We start from the raw sequence: 24173 nt of genomic DNA, 5'->3' as shown, positions 1-24173 counted from the left end.
ATGGCTTATTATAGTGATTGTGTATCACTCTTATTCCTACTTTTACAGAGAATAAGTTAACAACAACAACAACAACAAAAACCAAAATTCTCCTCAAATGAGAGAAAAGCAAGGAAGTTGTTGTATGTCTTCCTTCATTTTTATATTTCCTATTTGAAAAATTAGGCAAAGCACAAAACAAGAGCACTATACTAAATCTCAGGACATAGATACTTTCTACAAGAGTATCTATAAGAGAGAGGCATGGATTTGTCCAAAATCACAAGAGGGGGAATTTAACCATTTAGAATTGAATAAGTAGTGGGAAAGAGCAGTAACTAGTACCTAGAGAAAGGATCTATGGCTGGAGCTGTGACTGGTACCCAAGAGGAGCCATGGTCTCCATCAGAGGACACAACCACAGTAAACCTCAGCCTTGAGGGAGGGAGCAGGGGAATAAACACACTGACCTCTCTTCATTTCTCTCTGCAGTCTACTGTGGTTGTTTCCAAAGTCTAGACCCAGTAGAAGTCAAACTGCAGGGGCGTTTATTAACCGAACGCATGAAAGTTGGTTTTCTGGTATTTTGAATGGTGTGGAAAATGAAGCAGGAACCTGAATGAACAAATGAGGAAATCACAGTTCAGTAACGGACCTTGTGAAGAATCAATCTCTGCAATATTGGGCCCAGGTGGAGTTGCAGGTCATGTCTGCGCCAGTGACTAATCAAAGAAAGTTTTGTATTGGCCGTTTAGGGCCAAAAATCAATTAGGAAATCTACAGTCAGCAGACAGAATGACTGCGACTAATTCTGGGAACTTATTTTGGGAATTTTGTGAAATCTCTTAGGAGCATGGATCCCATCTCCTAAAAAGCAATCATTTCCCATTATGAGGAGGCACAGCAGATCTTTCCATCTGGGGTAGATGATGTCATCTACTTGCTATTGGACAATGAGTCAGGAAATAAATCACCACAGCAAAGTTGTCGCAGAGGAAAAGTCAGCCTGAGAGTTAGCAAGAGGAAATGGAAAGGCATGAGACCCCCCAGGGAGGCAAAGTGCTTCCACGCTGAATACAAGCAGAGAAAGCCTCTTCGTGGACCCAGTCAAGATGTGTAATCTACTGTGTGCTTCCTGCAGAGCTGCTGTGTTTGAGTCAAAGCAGAGTGAGGAGCTGCTGCCTGAAATAGCTCTGCACCCTCAGCCTGGAGGGTGGTGCTGGCATAGTGAACCCCACTCCACGCTGTGTGCCTTTCCACTTTGCCTTTTTCTTGTAGGACTTATGCACAATTCTTCTCCCTCTGGCTCCTCAAGGGGAAATCTGTGCGATGACTCAGCACTGCTGCCCTGCTCCCTACTGGGTTGGCACAGCTAGGGCTCTGTGCCCTCAAGCCTTGAGCCCTGGTACTGTAGAGGGTTCAGAATGAAGTTCATTTGCTTACACACTTTCTTCCTTTGGACTTTCCTCAGGACTTCTTTTGCTGTGGTCAAAGAGCATGACCGAAAGCAACTTGTGGAGGAAACGGTTTAGTTCTTCTTACAGCTTTCAGGCAACAGTTCTGAGAGAAGTCGGGCCAGGAACTCAAGCCTGAAGCCCAGAGGCAGGAACTGAAGCAGACTCCATGGAGGAGTGCTGTTATTGGCTTGCTCATTCTAACACAAATCAGGACTGTGTGTGGGGTTGATGCCACCCACAGTGGGCTGGCCTTCTTATATCCAAGCATTAATCAAGAAAATGCCTGGCAGGCTTGCCTGTAGGCCAGTCTTAGGGAGACATTTTCTCAACTGAGAGTCTCTCCTCCCAAATGACTCTAGCTTGTGATAAAGTTGACATAAATCCAACATAACTACAGACAAAGGCCCCAAGTTTGGTAAAGGCATCTCAGGGAGGATGAAGATGTCACAGTGGTAGGAAGCCTTTATTTGTAATGGTCGGTACCTTCATGCCTTGCATTATATATTTGTTGCTATAAAATCCCATATCACAATTTCCTAAACCTTGATTTGAGTTGTGGGATTAGGAGTAACAGGATTGTAACTATGATATTTCCTCCATTTGAATAACAGAGATACTCTAAGATCAGGGCATAAAACACTTAGCCCACTGGACAGGCGTGCGTCTGATATCCTTATAAAAGTTAATGGCTTTTCTCTGAGTCCTTCTACCCTTGATTTCTTTTAAAGAATAGTATCTTATTTGTTTCTTGAGAATTTAATATAACATATTTTGGTTATATTTATCTCCACTCCTCTCAGATCCACCCCCACTTTATGTCCTTTTTAAAAAATAGCTTCCTGATTCCAATTTTTCCTCTTATATACTCCTGTTTGTAAGGCTATCTACTGGAGCCTATTCCCTCCCCTAGAAGCTATCCACAATCTGTAATTCCACAGTTAGGGTATGACTCATAAGCCCCCTCGAATGTTGAGTGGTCTGATCTTGTTCAGATATCATGCAGGCCACCACAGCTGCCTGCTGAGTTTCGGAGTACAGCAGCCCTGTCCTGTCCAGAAGACACTTTTTACTCCGGTCCTCCCTGACTTTTGCCTCTCACAGTATTTCCTTCCCTTCTTTGGTGCCTGAGATTTGGAGGAGGGGTGTGATATAGTTGCCCTGTTTATGACTCAGTGCTCCACGACACTGACACTTCCTGTTCTCTGTGCTTCAACTAGTTGTGAGTTTCTGTGTTAGCCACTATCTGTTGCACAAAGAAACTTCTCTGATGAGGTCTGAGAGCAACACTAATCTATAAGTAAAGAGATAGAAATTTAAATGGAAGTTTGATCCTGTGCCCATTTAGCAACATAATAGGCTCATGCCTGGAGCCTAGAAGCTTCACAGCCACGGATTTGGGGCCAGATTTGCAGTATCAGGTGTGTGTGTGTGTGTGTGTGTGTGTGTGTAGCATACCTTAAAGCCAATCAGAAAATGGTTGGTTACCCTCATGACACTGTACCATTATTACACCACTGGACATATTTTGCTACATTGGTTGTTATTGCGGTTCATAAGGTTTACAGCTGAGTAAGATTGACAATGACTTTTTTCATCATCAGCCAACATAGCACCTTCTAATGCTATAAAAACAAGGCAGCAGAGAGAAGCCTCCTAGTCAGCATGAGCTTGATTTCTCTTTGTTCTATAGCCAGTATGTGCAATGTCTTAACATCAACTATGGTTGGGAAACTCAAAGAAGTGGCAATAGCCTGTATTTTGGGGTTGGGGGTTTCTCTGGGATGCCTGTGACCAAAACTTGGGGGAACAAAATGTATACAACATCTGACGGTGGGTTCTTTATTTGGTAGTTCATGGTTTCTGGGCTGAGCATAAGCTCCTGTGTAGAGTCACTCCAAGTAAACTCTTATAGAAATATAAGTATGAATTTATAAAAGCATAGGTTTCCATATTGGTTTCTTAAATGTCCTTATGTTAGTTATCCATAACTTTCCCTCCCTCTCCTTACTTAAACTTCATCCCCATTACTATCCTTTCCCTTAATATTATTGTGCCATCCTTAATTTCCCAATCAGAATTTCCACTGGGTTCCCCTTTACAAGCAAGGGCAGTTTTTACTTTCCAACACAATGAATTTCTGTTGCCTGTTTCTTTATCATTTAAAGGGGGTACTTCGTGTAGTCAGGCATGCTGACAGTGTCCAGTGAATGTTAGAAGATATGGGGGGATTGATGAAGAAACTATGTTACATTGCATTGACATAACAAAGGGGGGTATCTTCTGTTCATCTGCAGAAACAGTAGAGAGAAAGCAGTGTTACCCACAAATCAGTGGTGGGAGGTGGACCTGGCTTTGACACTTGCCTCTTCTTAGGGGATTCCTCACAGACAAGTTCCTTATGTCTCTGACCTCCAATGTTTTCTCTGTAAAATGGGGCCACGCTGATGAGATGAAATGAAAAAATCACAGCATAAGCTCTATAACTCTTCCTTGGGAAGAGATGCTAGGCAGTCAAAGGCCTACTTGACATTGTGATGTGAACTGTGAACTGCTACCTGGAAGAGATTCCAAAAAATCTACAGTGTGCTTCTCTTCCTATATCAGATGCTCCCCATCATCCAGGGAAGTCAGTGAGCTAAGCTGAGCCAGAGGAGGATACTTGGGGGCAAAGGAAAGAATCTTATCTTTTCATAATTCACAGCAGCACTTGTGGTACCCCCTTTGGCTTGTCTGAGAACTCATAAATGCAACTCTGGGTGATGAGCATTCGGGTTCATGCATGATAGGCACCTACCTCTCTTTCTCATTATTGTAAATCACAGACTAAAATCTTTCCTCTCAAATGAGTTCTTGCGTATGTTTGGAGAGTTTGTGCTAGTTATTATCCAGTACCCGTACACATATACATGGTTAGGATGGACCAGCAGTGAGCACTTTAGAAAGATTTTAAAGATACGATGAGAATGAAAACAGATCCCATGCAGTTATGAAAGAGGCAAGGCCTGTGATGGCTTCTCATCTCTCTGGGCATCTTCTCCTTGTACCCCGAGGACCCTTCGATTGAGTAAATAAGAAATGACAGTTTCTGTGAATGTGTACTCAAAACAGACATACTTTTGTCTGGAATTATGTGATCTCTGCATCCTCCTCACACTCTGTCTTCCCCCACTCACAAACACCTGCCATTCTATTTCATCACTTGGCTTCACATATTTTCCTTAAGGAGTTTGCATGGCAAATTCTCCCTCATTTCTGAACTCAAGATATACTTTTATATAACTTTGTTCTAGTTTAAAACTTGTTAAGGAAAAAACACTTGTGGAAAGTAATTTAAAAACTACATCAGTAGTTAAATGTTTGTTTTTTAAATCCTGGGGGGGGTGTCCTTTAATTGAGGGCAACTTGAAGGCTGAGTGGTATATTAACTCGAGAAATGAGATGAGATGCTACAGTGTAGAGTTATAAGCTTCATATTTGTGTGTGGGTGTGTTAACCGTGAAGACAAGTTTGAGGACCCCCTCAAGTCACATAAAGCAGAGGCCACCTTCACCACCCCCCTAACATCTGTAACCACTTTTATGATCGAGTAATTAAAAATCTCCAAGGACCAGCAGTATTTCTCTCTGCCATTCCTCTTGGTTTCAAATAATCAACAGGTATAAAGGGGAAACATTACAGAACAGAGTCTTGCTGGGCATGGTAGTACACACCTCTGTTCTCAGCATTTGGGCGGCAGAGGGAGGAGGATCATCACAGCTTTAAGTCCAGCCTCGTCTTCATGGCGCGTTCCAGGCCAGCCAAAGCTACATGACAAGACCTGTCTCAAAACAAAAAACAAAACTTGATTAAGGCTCCAGAGTTACTAAATTTTAAACTTTTAAATCTAAAGCATCATATATTTTGCTCAGAGCTTTGCAACAGAACACTGCCAAGAAGTCAAGCAGGCCTGAAACATCATTTATCTTCAGAATCTGGTCTGGTACTGCTATCTCACACTGTGCTTCAATGTAAGAGAATCTTAGAATGTTTTCTGTGATAACAAAAGCTTCTCATCTCTGAAAATACGGTTCCAAACACAAGTCACTAAAACAGCGATCATTTCTAAGGTTCACAAAGTCCTGTTTTCCCAGAATTCCTGGAAAGTTCAGTAGCTGTTCTACAGAAGGATAGACACTGTGCTCCAAGGAAAGTGGACAGACTGACTGAAGGCTGCAAAGGGGTCTCCCAAGTGAGGAAGGGGGACTTTTGTCCTGGGGTAAAGTGAGACCCCTTTCCCACCACTTAGCTACAGGAAAGCCTCCTCGTCAAGGTGGGTAGGAGTTTAGGCTGCCATCAGGCTCCTGGCTAAAACGGAAGGAGCAGTATGGTTATGCTGTGATTGATGTTACCCCGTGATGTGTATACTCTGTCAGACAAGCTGCTTTCTTCCTGTGTTTCTCTAACAGGCAGCCCGGTTGCGGGAGAGGACTGTCAGCTGCCTGTTCTGCCTAGCCCCCATCACATGCCTCCCCACTGGAGCTGACCACAGACCAGCATCTCCACAGCATGAATAATTAGGTAGGCATAATGGAAGGCACTCACTGCACCCTCCAGTTGCATAACCCGGTCACTGAACTCTGCTATATCAGCTTCTATCTTCCGAAGGGGGAAGTCAGAGGATTTTCGTACAAGGGCACTGTAACTCTAGACAGATCCAATAACGCTTTTCATAACTGCTACCAAGTCAGGGAGGGGCCAGACATCACCAGCCTCAGCCAGCAGCCGAACGAACATCCCGGGGACATATTTTTCAAACAGACTCCCACGAAAGACATTCTGACAGAGCTATACAAGCTCACAGCAGAGAGGGAGAGGCTGCTGGACAGTCTGCTGAGGTCAGAGCACATCCTGGGCATTTCAATGGGGAACCAGGAAGGGAATTTGCAGGAGCTGTCTGTGAGCCTGGCTCCCGAGGATGACTGCTTCCTGAGTGCTGGCAACCGGAGCAGGGAGCTCCCTGTGAACTCGCTCATTAGGAGGAGCACCCAAGGGAGCAAAAAGCCCCGGAGGTCTGGCAGGAGGAGAGAGAGCCCTGAGGAGCTCCGGCAGAAGAGAACCAGGAGGAAAGGGCGTGGCCGCCAGGAATCAGCTCCTCCGATGGGGAAGGACCAGGTCTGTTCCAGTAGCTCCCTTCCTCCTCCCCGAGTTAGGCCTAATCTTCGACTCCTAGAAGAAAGAGGAAACTTAGTTCCTCAGGAAACACTTACCTCTTCCCCACGGAGGAGGAGAGAGAGCTGCCCTGCCAGCATCCTCAGGACACCAGATGCAGACCTGGGCTTCGGGAGCTCTGGGAAGACCTCAGAGGACACCGATCTTGAAGGACCTCTGTCCCCTGACAGCAGCCTCGCCGAGGTAGGAGATGCAGACATAGGAAGGCAGCTCAAGAGTCCTCGGGAGCAGGAGCCTCCAAGTTTGCCTGAAAGGCATGAGAAACATCCAGGGGCAGAGAGGGGTAGGGCTCTGAAGCCAAAGTCATTGGAAAGGACTTGCAGAAAGAAGCCTGTTTCCAAAGTGGTGGCCAAGGTCCAGGAGCCGTCTGCTCGTGTCCAAAGAGTAGTTAGGGCTCATCCTGATGGTGAGGGAAGGGTTGCCTTTTGCTCAGAGATCCAAACTGAGTTTATCCCTAAAGCTGACTTCCTCATCCTCTCAGGAGCTAAGGATGAGATTCAAAGTTCCAGGAGACTGGGGGAGGAGCAGCGAAGGGTCAAGTCACTGCAACCCTTGGCAGCAGAAAGAGCCTCCATTCCCAGGGAAGCAGCCAGCACCGAGGGGGCTGTGAACAAGGTTCTACAAAAAGTGATAGAGAGCGAGAAGTTAGATGAAGCCACCGAGGGGAAAACACTAGGCTTCTCTCTCAACACAAGGGCCACCCGCACTTTCCCAGAAACTAGAAGCCAAAGGAAGACCGGGCTACCCCAGAGCGGCCATAAATTCTTGCTTCTGGATCTGCCCCACGCTGTAGGTCCTGACTCTCCACAACCCAAATGCGATGAGAGGAAGCCAAGCCCCCAAGCCCCAACAGCTCTCGGCACGGTATTTAATAATTCATCGCCTCAGTCCAGCGCACACAAACGGCTGTCACCTGTTCCCTCGCCTCTGTCTCCAAGGTGCCCCAGCCCGCAGCAGCACCACAGGATCCTCCTGCTTCCTCCACTGCCTAGCGAGGGAGAACCTGTGTTTAATGAGTGCCCTGGTAGGAAGAACCTTGTCTCCTCTGGGTTTCCCTCTTCTGTCACCTTGGAGCCATCATCTTCTACAAAGGTCACGGAGACCAAAGGAGGCACCCCGCCTTCCCTCAGAGCAAGCCAAACTTGGCTGGTATCTGAGGAAGCACCAGAAAAAAGCTTGAGACCAGAGGAGATCACGGCCCCACCTCAGTACCAGCCACCACCAGGTTAGTCTCTGTTTACGCCGTTTTTGATCTGCATCTGGGAAATTCAACTGCAATTGTTCCGCCTCTGCTGTTGCAAGACTAGCTGCTTAACAATGGACTGATATTCCTAGGGATGTCCATTCACTTGGTAACAAGGAAACTGGGATTTGTGTACGGGGTGTGGGAATGGCAAAGATACTCTTGACCCAGAGGACTAAGAGTGCAGTTTTTTTTTTTTAAGAAGCAATAGTTTTTGAGTATTGTTTGTGTGTTTGTTTATTTATTTATTTGTGGCACGTAAAGTTGCCTCCAAGATTGCTTAACACCCAGACTCAGAAAAGAGCAGGCAGAGAAACAGCAGCTTGTCTCTGCCTTTGATGTCAGCACTGAGTAATTGGCCCATTGACCTAAATTCTACTGGTGATGCTATTGATGTCATTCTAGGGAATCTCTAAGAAGAAGGGCAGAGGCATGCTGTTTTTACTCATATGTCTGGAGGTTTGGTTTTGTTTTCTATAGTTTTGTGTCATGATTTATTTATGACAAAAAAAAAATACTTTTGTTACCAGAAAGGAAGCATCCAATCTAACATGAAGATGTTTGGGTGCATGGTGTGCTGGCCCATGCCTATAGTTCTAGCCGTTGGAAGGCTGGGGTAGGGAATCACCAGTTTAAGGCTGGCCTTGGCTACAGAGAGAATTTAAGGCCAGCCTGGACTACAGAGAGAGTTTTAGGCCAGCTGGACTTGACAGTGAAACCCTACCTCTGAAAGCAAGACACAGTTTTCTTTTTTGGAAAAAGGAACTTGGCTCAGGTTTTCTTTTCTTTTCTTTGCTATGTAGTCACCCCAAGAAGCACAAAGCAGCTGCTGAATGTCAAGAATGTCTTATTTATAGGTTACTACTGTGACTGGAGTAGGCATGCATAAGGTGCTAATGAGCTCCTCTGACTAGTCTGCTTGCTGTGATTAAATTTTTACATGGAAAATAATTTTGAGTGTTCAACCGTGATCCCAGTCCTTTGTTCTTGACCTTTTCCAAGCCAGTGTGCTCAAGCATTCAGGGTTTTGTATGCCACCGTGCAGGTGATGAGTGCTTCAGCAGTACATGGTCAGTGTCTTAGGTCAGAAAATAACCTGTAGCCGGGCGGTGGTGGCGCATGCCTTTAATCCCAGCACTCGGGAAGCAGAGGCAGGCGGATCTCTGTGAGTTCGAGACCAGCCTGGTCTACAAGAGCTAGTTCCAGGACAAGCTCCAAAACCACAGAGAAATCCAAAAAAAAGAAAAAAGAAAAAAGAAAAGAACCTGTAATATGATATATCATCTCTTCGTGGGTACGGGAATTTTATTTATAGAAAACTCATGTGAAATTTTGAGATAAAAATATTGATTCAGGAAAGAAGTATCACCAAAAAGCTTTCAGCTTCTCTTGAATCTGTGACAGTTTATAAATTCCTCTATGTCCCCGAGGCAGGGAGGTGTTTCTTTAAAATGTGTTAGATACCCTTTCCATCTTGTTTATTAAATATGTCGATCTTAGTTTGGTAAAACTCGCTACTTTCTGTCTCAAAAGGAAAGTCATAGAATTCTAAAATTTATATCATGCACTTCAAAACTCTAATAATGAAAATACTTTCTCAGCATGGATGCTGGCAACCTGGACTCACTTGGCAAGTGAGCTGAGTGGAGTTAGAAGAGGAAGCAGAGTGTGGAATTGTTGCTTTAACTCTGAAGGTTCTGCTATGGGTAGTGGTGATGTCAACTTGACAGTCTAAATTCAACTGGAGATGGGCTTTGGGACATGCCTGTGGATGGTATCTTGATTGTGTTTATTGGTGTGGGGAGATCTATCTTAACTGTGTTTGGGACCAGTCCCTTGGCAGGGAATCCTGGACATATAAGATGGATAAGGCAAGCTAAGCACAGGCATATATATTCATTCATTGCTCTCTGCTTCAAGTTCCTGCCGCTTTGGCCTGCCCGCATGGTGAACTCTGAGCCTAAATGAACCTTTCTCCCTTAAGTTGCTTTTCTCATGGTGTCTGATCACAGCAACAGGAAAAGCAACCAAGAGTTATATAATGACATCAGATTCTAGGGTTCTATGACTCCTCATCCAGAATCTCTGCATTGAGTATATTTGGTATTTTGCAAGACTTTTATCCCTTAGTTTAGGATTGTCTTGTCATTTATTGCAGTCTCTTATGTTGTAAAATCCACATCCTGTCTGGATTAAGGTTAATTGTTTGTAAACACATAAGAAGCCATTCAGTTTCTGTTGGCGATTGACTGTTAACCCAGTGAGGGACAAATTCAGCAGATGGCTCCATTTTCCATGTGGCTTCTCCCTGCAGTTGTTCATGATCACTGTTTTCACTTCGGCCCAGCCTTCCACTGAGATCTTAAGTAGTACTTTTAGGAGCCAGTTATTAAAATCACAGGATTTGCTGGGCATGGTGGTGCACACCTTTAATCTCAGGCAGAGGGTGGTGGATTTCTGTGAGTTCAAGGCCAGCATGATCTACAAAGCAAGTTCCCGAAACAGCCAGGTCGGTTACACAGAGAAACCCTGTCTCAAAAATCAAAAACAACAAAACACCACAGAATTCCTTCATTATGGAGACCTCCTATGCATCTAACTTTATAGAAGGAGTTGGAAAGGGGGAAGAGAGTGAAGTGGGAGAGTAAGGTTTCTGTCTTAGATGGAATCTCTTAGACTTTATCCCAAGACACTCCCACCCTATCTTACTGGCTCCTTCTTGAGAAGCGTGGAGGAGGGAGAGATCTAATAACTCCTTTGATCTATGGCCTATCTTTTCATTCCTTTTCCTCTCTTCACTTTCCCTTCTCTAGCCAGAGTCCTTACCGGTTTTTGAATTATTCCTGCAGTGAGTTCAGATAGGGGGAATTTTTTCTTTCTGGCTGCTTCTGTCTTGCTTCTCACGTCCCCCTCCCCCCCTCGGTCTCAGTAGAGTTCTCAGTAGCTGCTGGCTGTCCAGAGGTAACTCATTTACCTTCACCCTACAGTGGTCCTTCATCTGTCTCCAGCTCCCACCTTTTCCCCAAGTTAGCTATTAACTAGATTGAGTTTACGGTCTGTGGACATGTATTTCCTGCGGAAATAACTGCTAGGTTATTCACTGAAGTGATGAGAGCGAGATAATTGAAAGTCCTCATTAGTTACTCAAGTAAGAGGTTAACTCCTTGGGGTTTAGCATTTGGATTATTTTCAGGTTTTCGCTTGTTTTCGATCAAAAGGCCTGTTTCTAGTCGGAAGACTCCAGAGTTACAGGCAAGAAGTTAATTTTGAGTCGAAAGTGAAACCCACAACTTAGAAGACCAAGCACTTAAATCCAGTGCCGTTGCCAGCCATGCAGGGCATAGCACAGAGGTATCACAAAGGCGACTGAGCCATCTCCTGTTGACTTCATAAACTCTATAACTCTCCATCCCATGCCCTGTACACAGGAATTTCTTACATGTTGACAATATGATCAAGCAGAATATATACTAAATATGAAAATGGCCAGATTTTTCTTCTCATAGATCCCTCTACTGATCACTTTTTACTGGATTTACAGGACTTTACTTTGGTAGAAGCTACTGAATGTTGCCAAGCCTTTGAGAAATGTATTTCCTTAAACTAACTTTGAGAGGTTTTTAGTTGTGCTAGCCTACATAACAGTGTTCGCGGGGCTTAGCATTGAGATTCTTTTTGGATTTTCTGTTTTCATTTACCTTTGGTCTAAAATGAACCCTTTTAATGGCACAAGCATCACTTGACAGTGGTCTCACCACACTGAGAGAAAAATCCAGTCTTCCTTATGTGGTTCAACAAACATGATTTTTGGTCTTTGGAGTTAGTGAGGTGTGAAGGAAGCGCACGCCTCAAGCACAGAGTTTCTTGGTTTTGAAATCATTTGACCAATTCTTGTGCTCATAAAAGATGTAATTAATGCCGGCCTATTTAGAATTGAGAGGCACTCATGTAAAAAGAGTATATTGTATTTAATTCTTCTGTCAAACCTTTGGTTTCCCTCTGGGTTTATATTATGTGGAAAATATAGAAATTCTTTGAATATAAGCATTGAGGGTTGATGTAATTTGATGAAATTTAAGGAAGCCCCAAATATTAAAAGACATATAGACACATATTTAGCTAACTTCAGAAATTGTGTAGTACATAGAAAGTTGCCTGTAGTTGTGAATAAAGAGATTTCAGAAATCGTATATACCTTATTATACCTAGACTATAATAACTGAATTATTAACAGGAGATATTAAAGGGTCATCATTAAAATTATTAGTAGATATAATCTAGTGACCCTACTTTTAAGAACTCAGCTTAAATGAATGTATGATTATATGCATACATTTAGTTACTACAGTGATTTAAATTTTATCATTATTGTGACTGTTATTTGTATGCATGTGAGTGATGGAGATGGCGTGCAGGCCACGAGGTCAGAAGACTGATTTGTGGTGTGAGTTCTCTGCGTCTCCCTTTATGTGGCTCCAGGGGATAACTTCAGGTCATCAGGCTTGCATGACAAACACTTCACCTGCTAAGCATCTTGCTGTCCCTGTAGCAATTTATATACTTTCAAAACATCTAAAAACAATCCACCAAAGGAAACATGTTTAAACTATAACACACTTTTCTTCTTTAATAGTCCAACGCTATCTAAAGTACCAATATAGACTTCTAACAAGTTACAAAATAATATGCAGGACGTTCTTGTTTTCTTGTAAAACCACCATTACTTCTTCCCATATATGAACATGTGTATTTGGCAAATGTTTGACTATCACAGAAACGGCGTGAAGAACGACTGACCAGGTCATTAGCATTCAAAGGGCAAGGCGGTTGTGGTGGGTGATGGACTGGAAAGCAGTGAGAACTGGGTGTGTGGGAGCGCTCGCTTTCCTCCTCTGTATATTTCCCCAGACATAGGGTATACGTCACTTTTATAATTTTGGAACCATTATTTTAATTATTGCATTTATTATCCTTATTTGTGTTTGCGTTTGCGTATGTAGATGTGTGCTACTGTCTCTTTCCATGCCCGTGCCCATGCCCATGCAGGGGCCACTAAAATACCAAGTGTCTGCTCTGTCCCTCTCCACCTTACTCTCTTGAGACAAGCTGGCAGCTGGCAAGCCCCAGTGATCCTCCTGTCTCTGACACCATAGAACTGGGGTTAGAGGTACAAATGCAGCCACGCAGTTTCCCATGTGGCTTCTTGGGATTTGAACTCAGGTTCACAACCTTACACTGCAAACTTTCTTACTGAGCTATTTTCTCTAATGCCAAATCTACTTACTTTAATTTATTTTTTCTTTTTAAAGTATTTTACAATTTATTTTATGCATAATTTTAAAAATTGGGGGGGGGGGGAATCCCACACCAAAATTAGCCAAACTCCCAAACTGTATATCTCAATGTACTCTGTACAGTTAGAGTGGCAACTTGAAAGGGAATCTTCACACTGAAAGAGGTTCATATCTGATATGTTTTTAGCTACTTAGATACCACCAGAAATGAAAAAAAAAAATCCATGACAGCATTAGAACTACAAAACGTTTAGTTTTAGATCCTATTTAATAACTCATATTCATTGACTGCATTCAGTCTCTCTTACTCCCCTAATGTCTAGCTTTTCCTCTTTTTGAAATACTGTAGTGTACCCACATGTCCCTTTGTTCATGTACACATGTATCTTATTGACTAGATTCTGTGTATGAGGGACAACATGCTTCTCTTCTTTCTGAGATTGTGTGACCTTGCTTACTTAATACATTCTCAGTTCATCCATTTTCCTGGAAATTTTTTGCTTTTATTTTTCTTTAGAGATGAATTGTGTGTGTGTTTTCTTTTTAAGATTTATTTTATTTTATATGTATGAATGATTTGCTCACAGGTATATCTGTGATCCATGTGAGTGCTTGATACCCATGGAAATGAGAAGAGGGCCTGGAATCCCCTGAAGCTGGATGTATATACTTGTGATCCTATATGGGGGTGCTTGGCATTGAACCAAGGTTCTCCACAAGAACAACAAGGCTCTTAACTGATGAGCCATCTCTCCAGCCACATACAATTTTCATTATCCATTCGTGTATCGATGGACAACTGTGTTGATTAAGCCACATACAATTTTCATTATCCGTTCATGTATCGATGGACAACTGTGTTGATTAAGCCACATACAATTTTCATTATCCGTTCGTGTATCGATGGACAACTGTGTTGATTATAGTTCTTGGCTGTAGTGAATAAAGCACCAATAAATATGGCATGTAAACCTCTCCTTGGTAGTGTATGGAGCTCTCTGGATATGTGCCCAGGAGTAAGAGAAATGGGCCATATGGTAGTTCTATTTTTAATTTCTGAAAAATATCAAAACTGATTTCCACAATGGCTGTATTTACTCCTCACCAACAGTGAATAAGGGCGTCGTTCTCTCCATTTGTTGCCAAATTTATTAATGATCTCCATTCTGACTGGGGTGAGGTGGTATTTCAGAGTAGCTCTAATTTGTTTTCCCCCAATAGCTAGAGATACTGAATACTTTAAAAATACTTATTGACTATTTCTGCTTCTTTTTGATGAGTGTCTAGTCATATCATCTGCCTGCTTTTTGAGTGATAGTTTTATTTCCTTGGTGTTTAATTTCTGCAGTTCATTGTAACTTCTAGGTATTCATTCTCTTGCTTAAGTGTGGCTAGTAAAGAAAGGTTTTCTCCCATTATATAGACTGCCTTCGTTTTCAGCTGGTTTTCTTTGCTGTACAGAAACTTTTCATTCTCATATGGTCCCATCTGTTGATACTTTAGAGTTAGCACCTATGCTTCTGCTGTTGTGTTTTCAAAGTCGGTAGGTAATCCAAACTCTAGAAGGGCATCCCTGTGTTTCTTCCAGAAATTGCACTTTTATTTCTTTAAGAAAAACTACAATGAAATATGCTTTATTGAGTGTCATATTTGTGATTCATAGAGGGTAAGATTATAGTGAAAGCACATTTTTTTGTGTGTGTTTTCTTGTGCCTTCTAATGAAGCAGGAAATTCAACACTAACGATATAACATTTGTCCAAAAAAGGTAAATATCTGGAGAGCCATGAGGGCAGTGCCCTAAAGTGAGTATATTTAATGGTAAACTTGAGAAGAAGAGAACAAAATCCAGAACCTAACCAAGAGCTCAATCTAGAGGGGCTCTTGGAGTCAACAGAGTTCCCACAGGAACAGACACCTCAAGGTCTGGGATAGTGGGGGACAACAAGGAATGGAGCCTGAAGAAGGGACGAAAAGGAGAGGACCATGTGGTAGGAGCGGTAGATAGCCTGACTGACTTTCTGAAGTAACTAACAAAGACCAAGTGGAAGGGAATCAGCAAGCTGCTGGTTATGGCCTTCAAGACCCACCTGCCAGGGCCCAGCCATGGAGAGGTGAGGAGCGGGAGACTTGATGATGCAGATGAACTGCCTGCAGCATGAAGACCAAGAAAAGACTTGGTTATAGTTGCCTTCGGGAAGTCATTTCAGTAGAATGATCTACTTGTGAGTAGGGTGGGAAACCGCTGTGATTAGTGGGTGATGGGATGTAGAATGGCAGCTAAGGTCCCCCCAATTTATCAGTGAATACATGTGGAAATTCAGAATGGTAGTTAGATGGCCACAGAGTGAGTGCAAAGATGGGGGAGTGAGCCGGGCGGTGGTGGCGCACGCCTTTAATCCCAGCACTCGGGAGGCAGAGGCAGGCGGATCTCTGTGAGTTCGAGACCAGCCTGGTCTACAAGAGCTAGTTCCAGGACAGGCTCCAAAACCACAGAGAAACCCTGTCTCGAAAAACCAAAAAAAAAAAAAAAAAAAAAAAAAAAAAAAAAAAAAGATGGGGGAGTGAGGCATGGACTTACGTTGTGTTATGGAACAATGGTCAGCGTTTCCCTTCCTTTTCATATCTTATAGTTTTATGTTGAATCTGGTTGACTATCTCTTTCATTGTTCACACATAGAAGAAAATAAATTAGAAGACCCTCTCATGTAGTTTTTGATCCATAGATTCAAAAAGAAATTATCTGCTTTTTTAGAAACTAGAGCACATGTTCTCAACAATGATTGTATTGCTGTGCATGCTTTTTTCTTTTTTAAGAACATGGAATTAAATCTGTCTTACCCAGTTATCACAAATTGAGAAAAGCTGATCAGTATATGAAGCAATCTACCAATCAACAATTTGTATTATGAGGTCATTATCCATACACAATAAATGAATGGGTATTTCTCTCATTCACTCTTGGTTTTGAGAAAAGGATATGCTTCAGAAATTCAGGCTGTTTGCAGTGAAGACCTGGTATTTAAAATTCTCAAATTACCTTTTGGCCATGAATGTCTTGGACTTTCCTGGACTGAGGTTGTGCTGTGTTATGAGGATAACGCCTTTGAATAAATTGTACTTCATTTGTCTCTCTTCTATTCTTGGATTCAGAGCACAAGAACCAAAGCAAGATGGCAGTCTGTGGTAGCAGACTTGCAAAGCCATCCGAAAAAGTTCTGAAGATAATAGAAGTAGCCGAATTAGGCATCATGGTTAAAATAAAAAGTTACCCAGACTGGAGAAATGTTTCAGAAGTTAAGAGCACTAGCCACTCTTCCAGAGGTTCTGAGTTCAATTTCAGCAACCACATAGTGGCTCACAATCATAAACAATAAGATCTTATGTCCTCTTAGGCAGAACACCATACACATAATAAGTAAATAAATCTAAAAAAAAAAAAAAAAAGAACAGAAGAACCAGGAGTATTTTTTTTTAAGTAAAGGCTACTTTAAAATAAAAAATAAAAAGGAAGACTGAAAATAAGCTCTAGGAAATGGCACTACTTGGAAGGATTAGGACATGTGACCTTGTTGGCGTAGGTATGACTTTGTTGAAGGAAATGTGTCACTGGTGTTGGGCTTTGAGGTTTCAGAAGCTCAAGCCAGGCTTAGTGGCTCACCTTCTCTCTTCCTGCTGATTTAATTGAATCAGCTACCTCTCCAGCAGCATGTCTGACTACAGACTGCCATGTTTCCATCATGATGGTAATGGACTAAACCTCTGAAACTATAAACCTGCCCCAATTAAATGTTTTCCTTTCTAAGAGTTGCTGTGATCATGGTGTCTTTTCACAGCAATAGAAACTCTAACTAAGATAAGGGTATTAAACTTTAAAAAGTCTAATGCATGCATATATATGTGTGTGTGTGTGTACACATATATATGTACACACACACGCAAACATAACCATTCTTCCAGACTGTCATTGATTGAGACATCTAAAGACTCATACTGTTGAGTCTGCCATCATGGTGGCATATGCCTTTAAACCCAACACCTGGGAAGTAGAAGCAGGTTGATCAATATGATCTATAGGCCAGCCTGGTCTACACAGTGAGTTCCAGGCCAGCCAGAGCTACATAGTGAGACCCTGTCTGAAAACAAATAAATAACCCAAACTAACAACATGAAACACCTCACACTTTTGAATTACATGCCTTTTATCTAACTGATGAAGCTAAATATTGAATATTGAAGATACATGTTTTATCCCATTCCTTAGGAATTCTCTGAGTGGGGGTGCTTTCTTAGAATAGTGAAAACCTTAACTACCACTCTGGGCCCACCTTCTTTCTCTTGATAACTGTTATTATGTAATGACACTTTTCGTTTGCCAGATTTCACCCATTTTCTACTCAGGTCTATTTAAATAATTACCTTTTTTTAAAAACAGAATCTTACTGTGTAGACCAGACTAGCCTCAAACTCAGCATTCTGGGCTGGGATTGTAGGTCTGAATCAACACACCCGGCTGAGTAATTCATAGGCATAAGTCAAACCATACTAAGTGGTCCGTGGGATGTGAAGCTTAGGCGCGTCATCAGCTAAAGGTCCTCTGCACGGCCTGGCAATGCGGCCTCCTGTTATAGTGTACTGTGGAGTTTCCCCACCCCCACAGGGAGGTCTGCAAGTCGTTTTCATCCTTATAATTTTTCCCTGTGTTTTAAACCCGATTCTTCCCATGGGACCCAGAGCCCTAGAGGAAAGGGGTTGGAACTAGGTCAGAGTTAGAATTCAGACATGTAGAAGATGCAGACGGGTTTGTGGGGTCCTTGTAGGACAGTTGTTAATATGAAGGATCACTGAGCAATGGTAAGAGTACTGTGAGAGAAGTTTGGGCCGAGCATCTGGGCAGACATTCCCTGCCCCCAGCAAGAGTATCTCTATCTCTATGGAGAAGGGAGTTTGGGAGGAGCAGAGGCCTGGTATTTGTTGTCAGACGTCAACAGCTTGCAGGGTAGAGACTCAAGACAAGCAGAGCTCCTCCTGCTAAGAAACAGGCTGAGACGCCATGGCAGAAGCTGTTGGTACCTCAAGAAGAGGAATGTGACTGGATAGAACATCAGGCCCCCAAAGAGTGGATCCAGCAGGTATCACTGGGGAGAAGGGGCTTTGGAACAGATCTGCTGTCCTGCTAGCAAATGAACCAGGGCCTAAATCCTTGCAATTCCTGTGCCTAAAAGTCTTGTAACAATTGTATTCCTAAGACCAGTAAGTTGTATCGTGCAAGGTTCATGTATTTCTTCCTAAGCCATGATACCTTTTGTTCCTTGTGAACTTGATTCCTGCATCTGAGTTTTCTGTTTAGAGGAAAAGCTGCCAAACCATCCAGTGAGTTACGAAGTCACAGGCTTCCAGACTCCCCCAGAGGAGTTGTGGAAAGCGCATAACATGTGCAGCTTGAGACTCCCTTCCATTCTCCCTAGAATTCAACGCTGTCTGGGCATGTCTGCGTAATTAGAAGGCTGGGTCCATCTATTCCTTGAATCTACAGAGGAATATCACAACACACAACTCATCTGAAAGAAGTGGAGATTTCAGGCCCGTTGGAGACGACCAGCTTCACAGAGGGAAGATAAGTCTGAAAGCACATGAGTCATGTCCCCAGGTCTTCTAGCTCCTGGGCTCCTAGGAAGCTCAAGTCTGTATCCTAGGAAGATAAAACAACAGACAATAACATCAATATTTAATGCTACAGAAATTTCTTTGGGACACTAAAGATGCAAACTGTGTAGCATAATGTACTAATAGGTGTGCAGGGTCTCCACTAGGGGAGCTTTGGAAGCAGCACAACAGGCATAATTCAGTGGGGTGAACTAGATTTTATCTTTTCCTAAGGAGAAGTGGAATATGTAGGCAGCTGTGCCTTGAGCAATCCATCTGGCACCTTTGATTGGAGAAGAACCTCATGCCAATTTTGTTAGCAACAAGAGGCACCTTAAGCAACCAGAATGCAAGAGAACAGTGCCTGTGGGGTTGCTTATTACATCCCTGGGTTCCTTTGATTTCTAGAAGAGTCCAGGAGGAACTGGTGCATCTGTAGGGGAGCCCAACCCTGAAAATGGGTATAGGAAGCTTATTTTGCACCTTAATAGCCCCTAACTGCATTTGTTAGAATAATATCAAATCCAGAATGTTCTCTTGTGAAGCAATGACACAGTATCATTGAAAATGCTTTATAAATCACCAGGAAATGTTAACTTTATTTTAAACTACAGTTTACTGTCAGCCTATGGGGCTAGAAAGGACTTTAACAACCCATCATTTGTTGCTGTTCTCCAGTGATAAAATGATGCTCCAAATAATAACTTAGAACTGATTCTAAGTTGTTTGTGAAGTTGTTTCTTTGCTCTTGATTAAGTTGGCTACATTTGTTTCTAGTTCTGGATCATGTTACAATGTGTTGTGTTGTATTGTATTGTTTTGTTTTGTTTGAAACAGGGTCTCACTTTGTAGCCCAAACTGGCCTTAAACTCATGGCAATCTTCCTGCCTCAGATTCCTGAATACTGGTCTTTCAGTCATGGTGTTACACATGGTTGGCTTGCTTCCTTTTTTTTTTAAGGTATTAGTTTACATGATATCTTTGCCTCTTTGTACAGGCTAATATCGAATTTCCTAACAAATCTGTAAATATTTTAAGTAAAAAGATTATTTATATATGATGTCTCTGATATATTTTCATAAAGCCTAGTTTAAAATGGTTCACAGTATTCTTTTAAATTAATTCTGGTGTAAAATTTTAATTAAGTCACAAAGAAACTAAAATTGAATATTTGATTACTATTCTCATTGCAATATAAAATCATAAGTTAAGTTGGGAGATAGCAAAAACAAGAGAAACAAAAACTCCTTTTCTTCCTACTAATTATATACAGACCATATTTTCTCTCTTGACAGCATTCTCAATTTCTATAACTGTAATCTATCCAGTTCCTCCTGATTTCTGTATTATTTTGCCAGGTTGATAGGTTTCAGCCTTCACTTGGCTGTGTCACTTCATAGTAACATGCATCTTATAGCAAAAGTCCTCATTGCTGTATCTGTTAGAAGCCCCATCAGACTCTTTAGGTTTATGATTTGCAGTTCCTTAATAGTGAGTCAACTTGTGCTGATGTTTTTAAATATGCTTGTTGAGTTTTATCAACAGCAACCTTTCAACTTCCAGTGACCAGGAAGTTGACTGGCGTCACCACGAATGTGATGACCTGTCATAGCTTCTGTGACGACACAAGCATGGAGGAAGTATGAAAATGTGATTGAGTGACTGTAATTTGTGTAGACAGTGGCTCGGAGGGATGACACATTGCCCTTTAGAGCATTCAGACATATGGTTGGACATTCCTTTAGCTGACTCCCACGAGGGGATAGGGTTGGTTTGCCTCCGCCTTGTCCTCGATATCCTGTTACCACCAAGAACTCACTAGACTGCTGTTGAAACACAGTGGAATTGAAGCTAATGTTCCTATTGTCCTCAGAGTCAGCACTGTATAATCAATTTGAATATCTGAAACATTCTTTGTACTCAATAAGAGTTTCATTAAATAGTGAAGGAATTGACGGATGGTATAAATCTTGTCTGCAAACTGACCATGGGGACGGTGTTGTCCCATTTGCCCTATGTTAAACAGAATGAAATTGCTTCATGCTATATTATGTGATTGCCATCATATCAGACACTGTTACAGTGCAATCAATCTTATAACAACTTACCCCTGAAAAGTTTTAAGGAGTCTAGGGTCCACAGAAGGTGAGCATGCGATTAAATGAAAAGGGCACTCACAGCGATGCCTTTCTGTGTGACAACTTTATCAGAACAGATCTTAAATTTTATAATGAAATTTAATGTTATTGTCGAAGCCAGGGGTAGTCAGGTAATCAAGCAACATAGAAGCCAGAGTCATTCAGCATTTCCTGGGCTCCACTGGTCACAGATTAACCGTGTTGTATTATGCATGATCAAAGGCTGGCACCTTTGCACTTTGCCTTGCTCGAGCTGTGCTTTATGGTCCGTGTCCATGAACTAGAGATTGGGCAGGTTGTTGGTGCTCTCGGCTGTGATCCAGGAATGTCTGCAAAACTTTACTGATGAGTGAGTGCCTAATGCCCATCATTGGAGCTCACCTGCTGTGTGAAAGCATCGTGGTAGGAAACTTACTACCGTGCAGCCATAAGCTGAGGTCACGGGACTGGCTTTAAAAGCCCCAGCAGAACCCACTCTAAGATGTTCCACTGATCTTCCTGTAAAGTCTGTGCTATCAGTTCACAAAGCAAGATATCTATAGAATTCCGAGAGTGGAAGCTAAAGAGAGGCAGGAAAGGGATGGATGGACCTGGACAATGGCCTGAAAGCTTGAAGGTGTTAAGAAATGGGGACGTGTGAGAGCCCCAAGGACCTTTATTCTGAAGAATTTCTTTAGTTTTAGTACAGCACATAACTCAATCGCAAAGGATGTGGTTGAACACTGTATTCATCGATTCTGCCCTCGCAGAAGAAGAGGTAGTAAGTTATTCTAGGCATGTACACAGGAATCTTGAGATCTTCTAGTCCTCCCTAACACAGTGAGCATCCATAGTCTGGGACTTATCATTTCTTCTCTGGTCTTTTCTTCTGCCTCTTCTATCAAAACTTTGTCCTACAACTTTCCCTGAAGTAACTGCAATAGGTTGCCCCCATTTCTGGGGCATACTAATCATAGCATATTGGTGTGGCAGTATGCTAGAGATAAACGTCTTGGTCAAATTTTTCTACCTACAGCTAGAAGATTGGTGACTATTTTACTTCTTATTCTGTAAATCAGAATGATACACACACACACACACACACACCTCCATGTGTATCAAAGAGCTTGGCTTGGTGTCTAACACATAATTCTCCAAAAATACTTAGATCACAAAGTATTAAAGGTTTTGTTCACATATTCTTTTCCTGTTCTTAGTCTTAGTCACATAAAGCTTCAAACTCTGTGTGTGTTGGAAAGTTGGAAGAAGGGAAGAGAGAAGCCCCTGCATTTAAAACTTTTCTATGAAGTTATTTCAGCATAACACATTCTTTTAAATTCCTGATGTCTTCTACATTATAAAATTTCTTATTTTTCTCATTGTAGATAAGCATTGTTTTGTATTCTCATGGAAATGTATACATAATGTTTATCAGACACCATCATAATTATTTATCTACGTAAACTTTGAACTCTGTGGTAGCAGAGACTCTGCCATTACTCACCTCTGTACCTCTGTTTTACGTTGTATCACTACATAGCTTGCAGACATGTCCAACCTGTAGAGCCACACTCTCTCCCAAGATAACTATGAATGTGGCACAACACAAAACAAAGAATTTTATTCTTGTGACTTGTTGTTGTAACTTATTTAGTGGTTCTTAGGTATTAACTTTGCAATGGCAGTGTCATATCCTCATGCCAAAAAGTTGGACATGTCTGATGAGCTATGTCACATAAGTGCTAGGTTAGTAATTGCTGAATGAAGGTGTCCATGTATTATGCACAAGTGATTCACCAATGCCAAAGGAGATGTGATCATAGGAGATGCTAACTCATGGGAGAGTCAGCATGGCTGAGAGCAGTGCTTGTTACAGTGTGGTCTCTGGGCAGCAGCATTATTGACCACAAGCAGAAAGTGCTTAAAATGTCATTTGTAAGGCTGCATCCCATAGACCTACTGAATCAGAAGTATGGGGGTTGGGATTGAACAGTTTGCAATTAATCACTTGAATAGAAACCAAGATAATAGCATGTTATACTAATATACAGCTACATTAAATGGATTGAAAATCTTCTTCACCAAAAGATTTATTAGGCAAATGACAAAGAGCTATGCTCAGCAAATTACCACTATATATAAATAGTTTGAGTAACTGTTAAAGGCGCATCAGATTTAGGAACTTGTACACTGTGAATGTAAATATATTTTTTTATGTTTTTATTATCTCACTGCTGATTCTTGTGCATTGCTTTTATATGGGAAGGGGAGGAGTCTTGTGAACATTTTCCTGTCTGTTATTTGCTGCTATGGTCATAATTTATTATGTGGTCATAAGAGTGTACATTCTGGCCTCAGCGCAGATGTCTTCAAGTGATTATGGATGCCGGCCAAGTGCCAGCTGCTGCCCTACAGTCCAAGATGCTACTATTCCAAATTGGATTCGAGTCCACATTAGCATGCTAGTATATAGTGTTTATATATATAAACATATTTGCGTTATTAGCAAATATGTTTGAGCTATTAGATTTCATCTACTCAGAGTATTAAAACATCATAATGGCAACCACACATCTGAAGCTTTTCTTTCACAAGCAATAGGCCTGCCATTGTGTTGCAATCTTCCTGATGTCTTTAAGAACAAATGTCTTGAAAAATCATGTGATGATGTATGACTAGACTCACAAACAGCCTTTGTCGGGAAACTGGGCCAGTCTCATCACTACACAAGATGCTCAATCCTATCCTCTGTATATTTGGAGAAAACTCGTGTCTTTTCGTCCTTTGGACTGTTTTTTCTTTCAAAGGATAAGGTCTACTTCCTGACTACTACTCACTTGCCTTTTGATCACCTCCTCTTCTATTGGCTAAGAAAGCCATAATCCACACAGTTGTTCAACTGAGTTGGGTTGAGGAAGACACCCCAGTTTGGAAGGCAGCAGACTCACTATTATACCACTAAACTTCTGTCTTGAAATCCCAAGCTATATGAGATCATGAGCATGAGCAAGCCAGCAAGCATCATTCCTCCTTAATTTCTTTTTTTTTTCATTTTTTTTATTGAAAAAAAAAATTTTCCGCTTCATCCCCGCCTCCCATTTCCCTCCCCCTCCTCCTGCCCCTTTCCCCCTCCCCCCACTCCTTTTCTCCTCCCTTTCCAGTCCCAAGAGCAGTCAGGGTTCCCTGCCCTGTGGAAAATCCAAGGTCCTCCCCCCTCCATCCAGGTCTAG

General features: G+C 42.1%; 1 protein-coding gene across 2 annotated transcripts in view; it reads left to right on the top strand.

Annotated features, from left to right (window-relative positions):
- Fmn1 (formin 1) overlaps positions 1-24173 on the top strand; it is a 370006-nt gene that overhangs the window by 26579 nt on the left and 319254 nt on the right. For both annotated transcript variants that reach the window (XM_057780542.1, XM_057780541.1), the window contains exon 3: positions 5882-7869. In XM_057780542.1, coding sequence (XP_057636525.1) covers positions 6003-7869 — 1867 coding nt within the window. In that variant the 5' untranslated portion in view covers positions 5882-6002. The remainder of the gene's footprint in view (positions 1-5881; positions 7870-24173) is intronic.

The sequence above is a fragment of the Chionomys nivalis genome, chromosome 9 (genome assembly GCF_950005125.1).
Source record: "Chionomys nivalis chromosome 9, mChiNiv1.1, whole genome shotgun sequence".
In the NCBI taxonomy this organism is placed as follows: Eukaryota; Metazoa; Chordata; class Mammalia; order Rodentia; family Cricetidae; genus Chionomys; species Chionomys nivalis.
The sequence above is the reverse complement of the archived record's forward strand: the minus strand, read 5'-3'. Positions and strand labels throughout refer to the sequence as shown.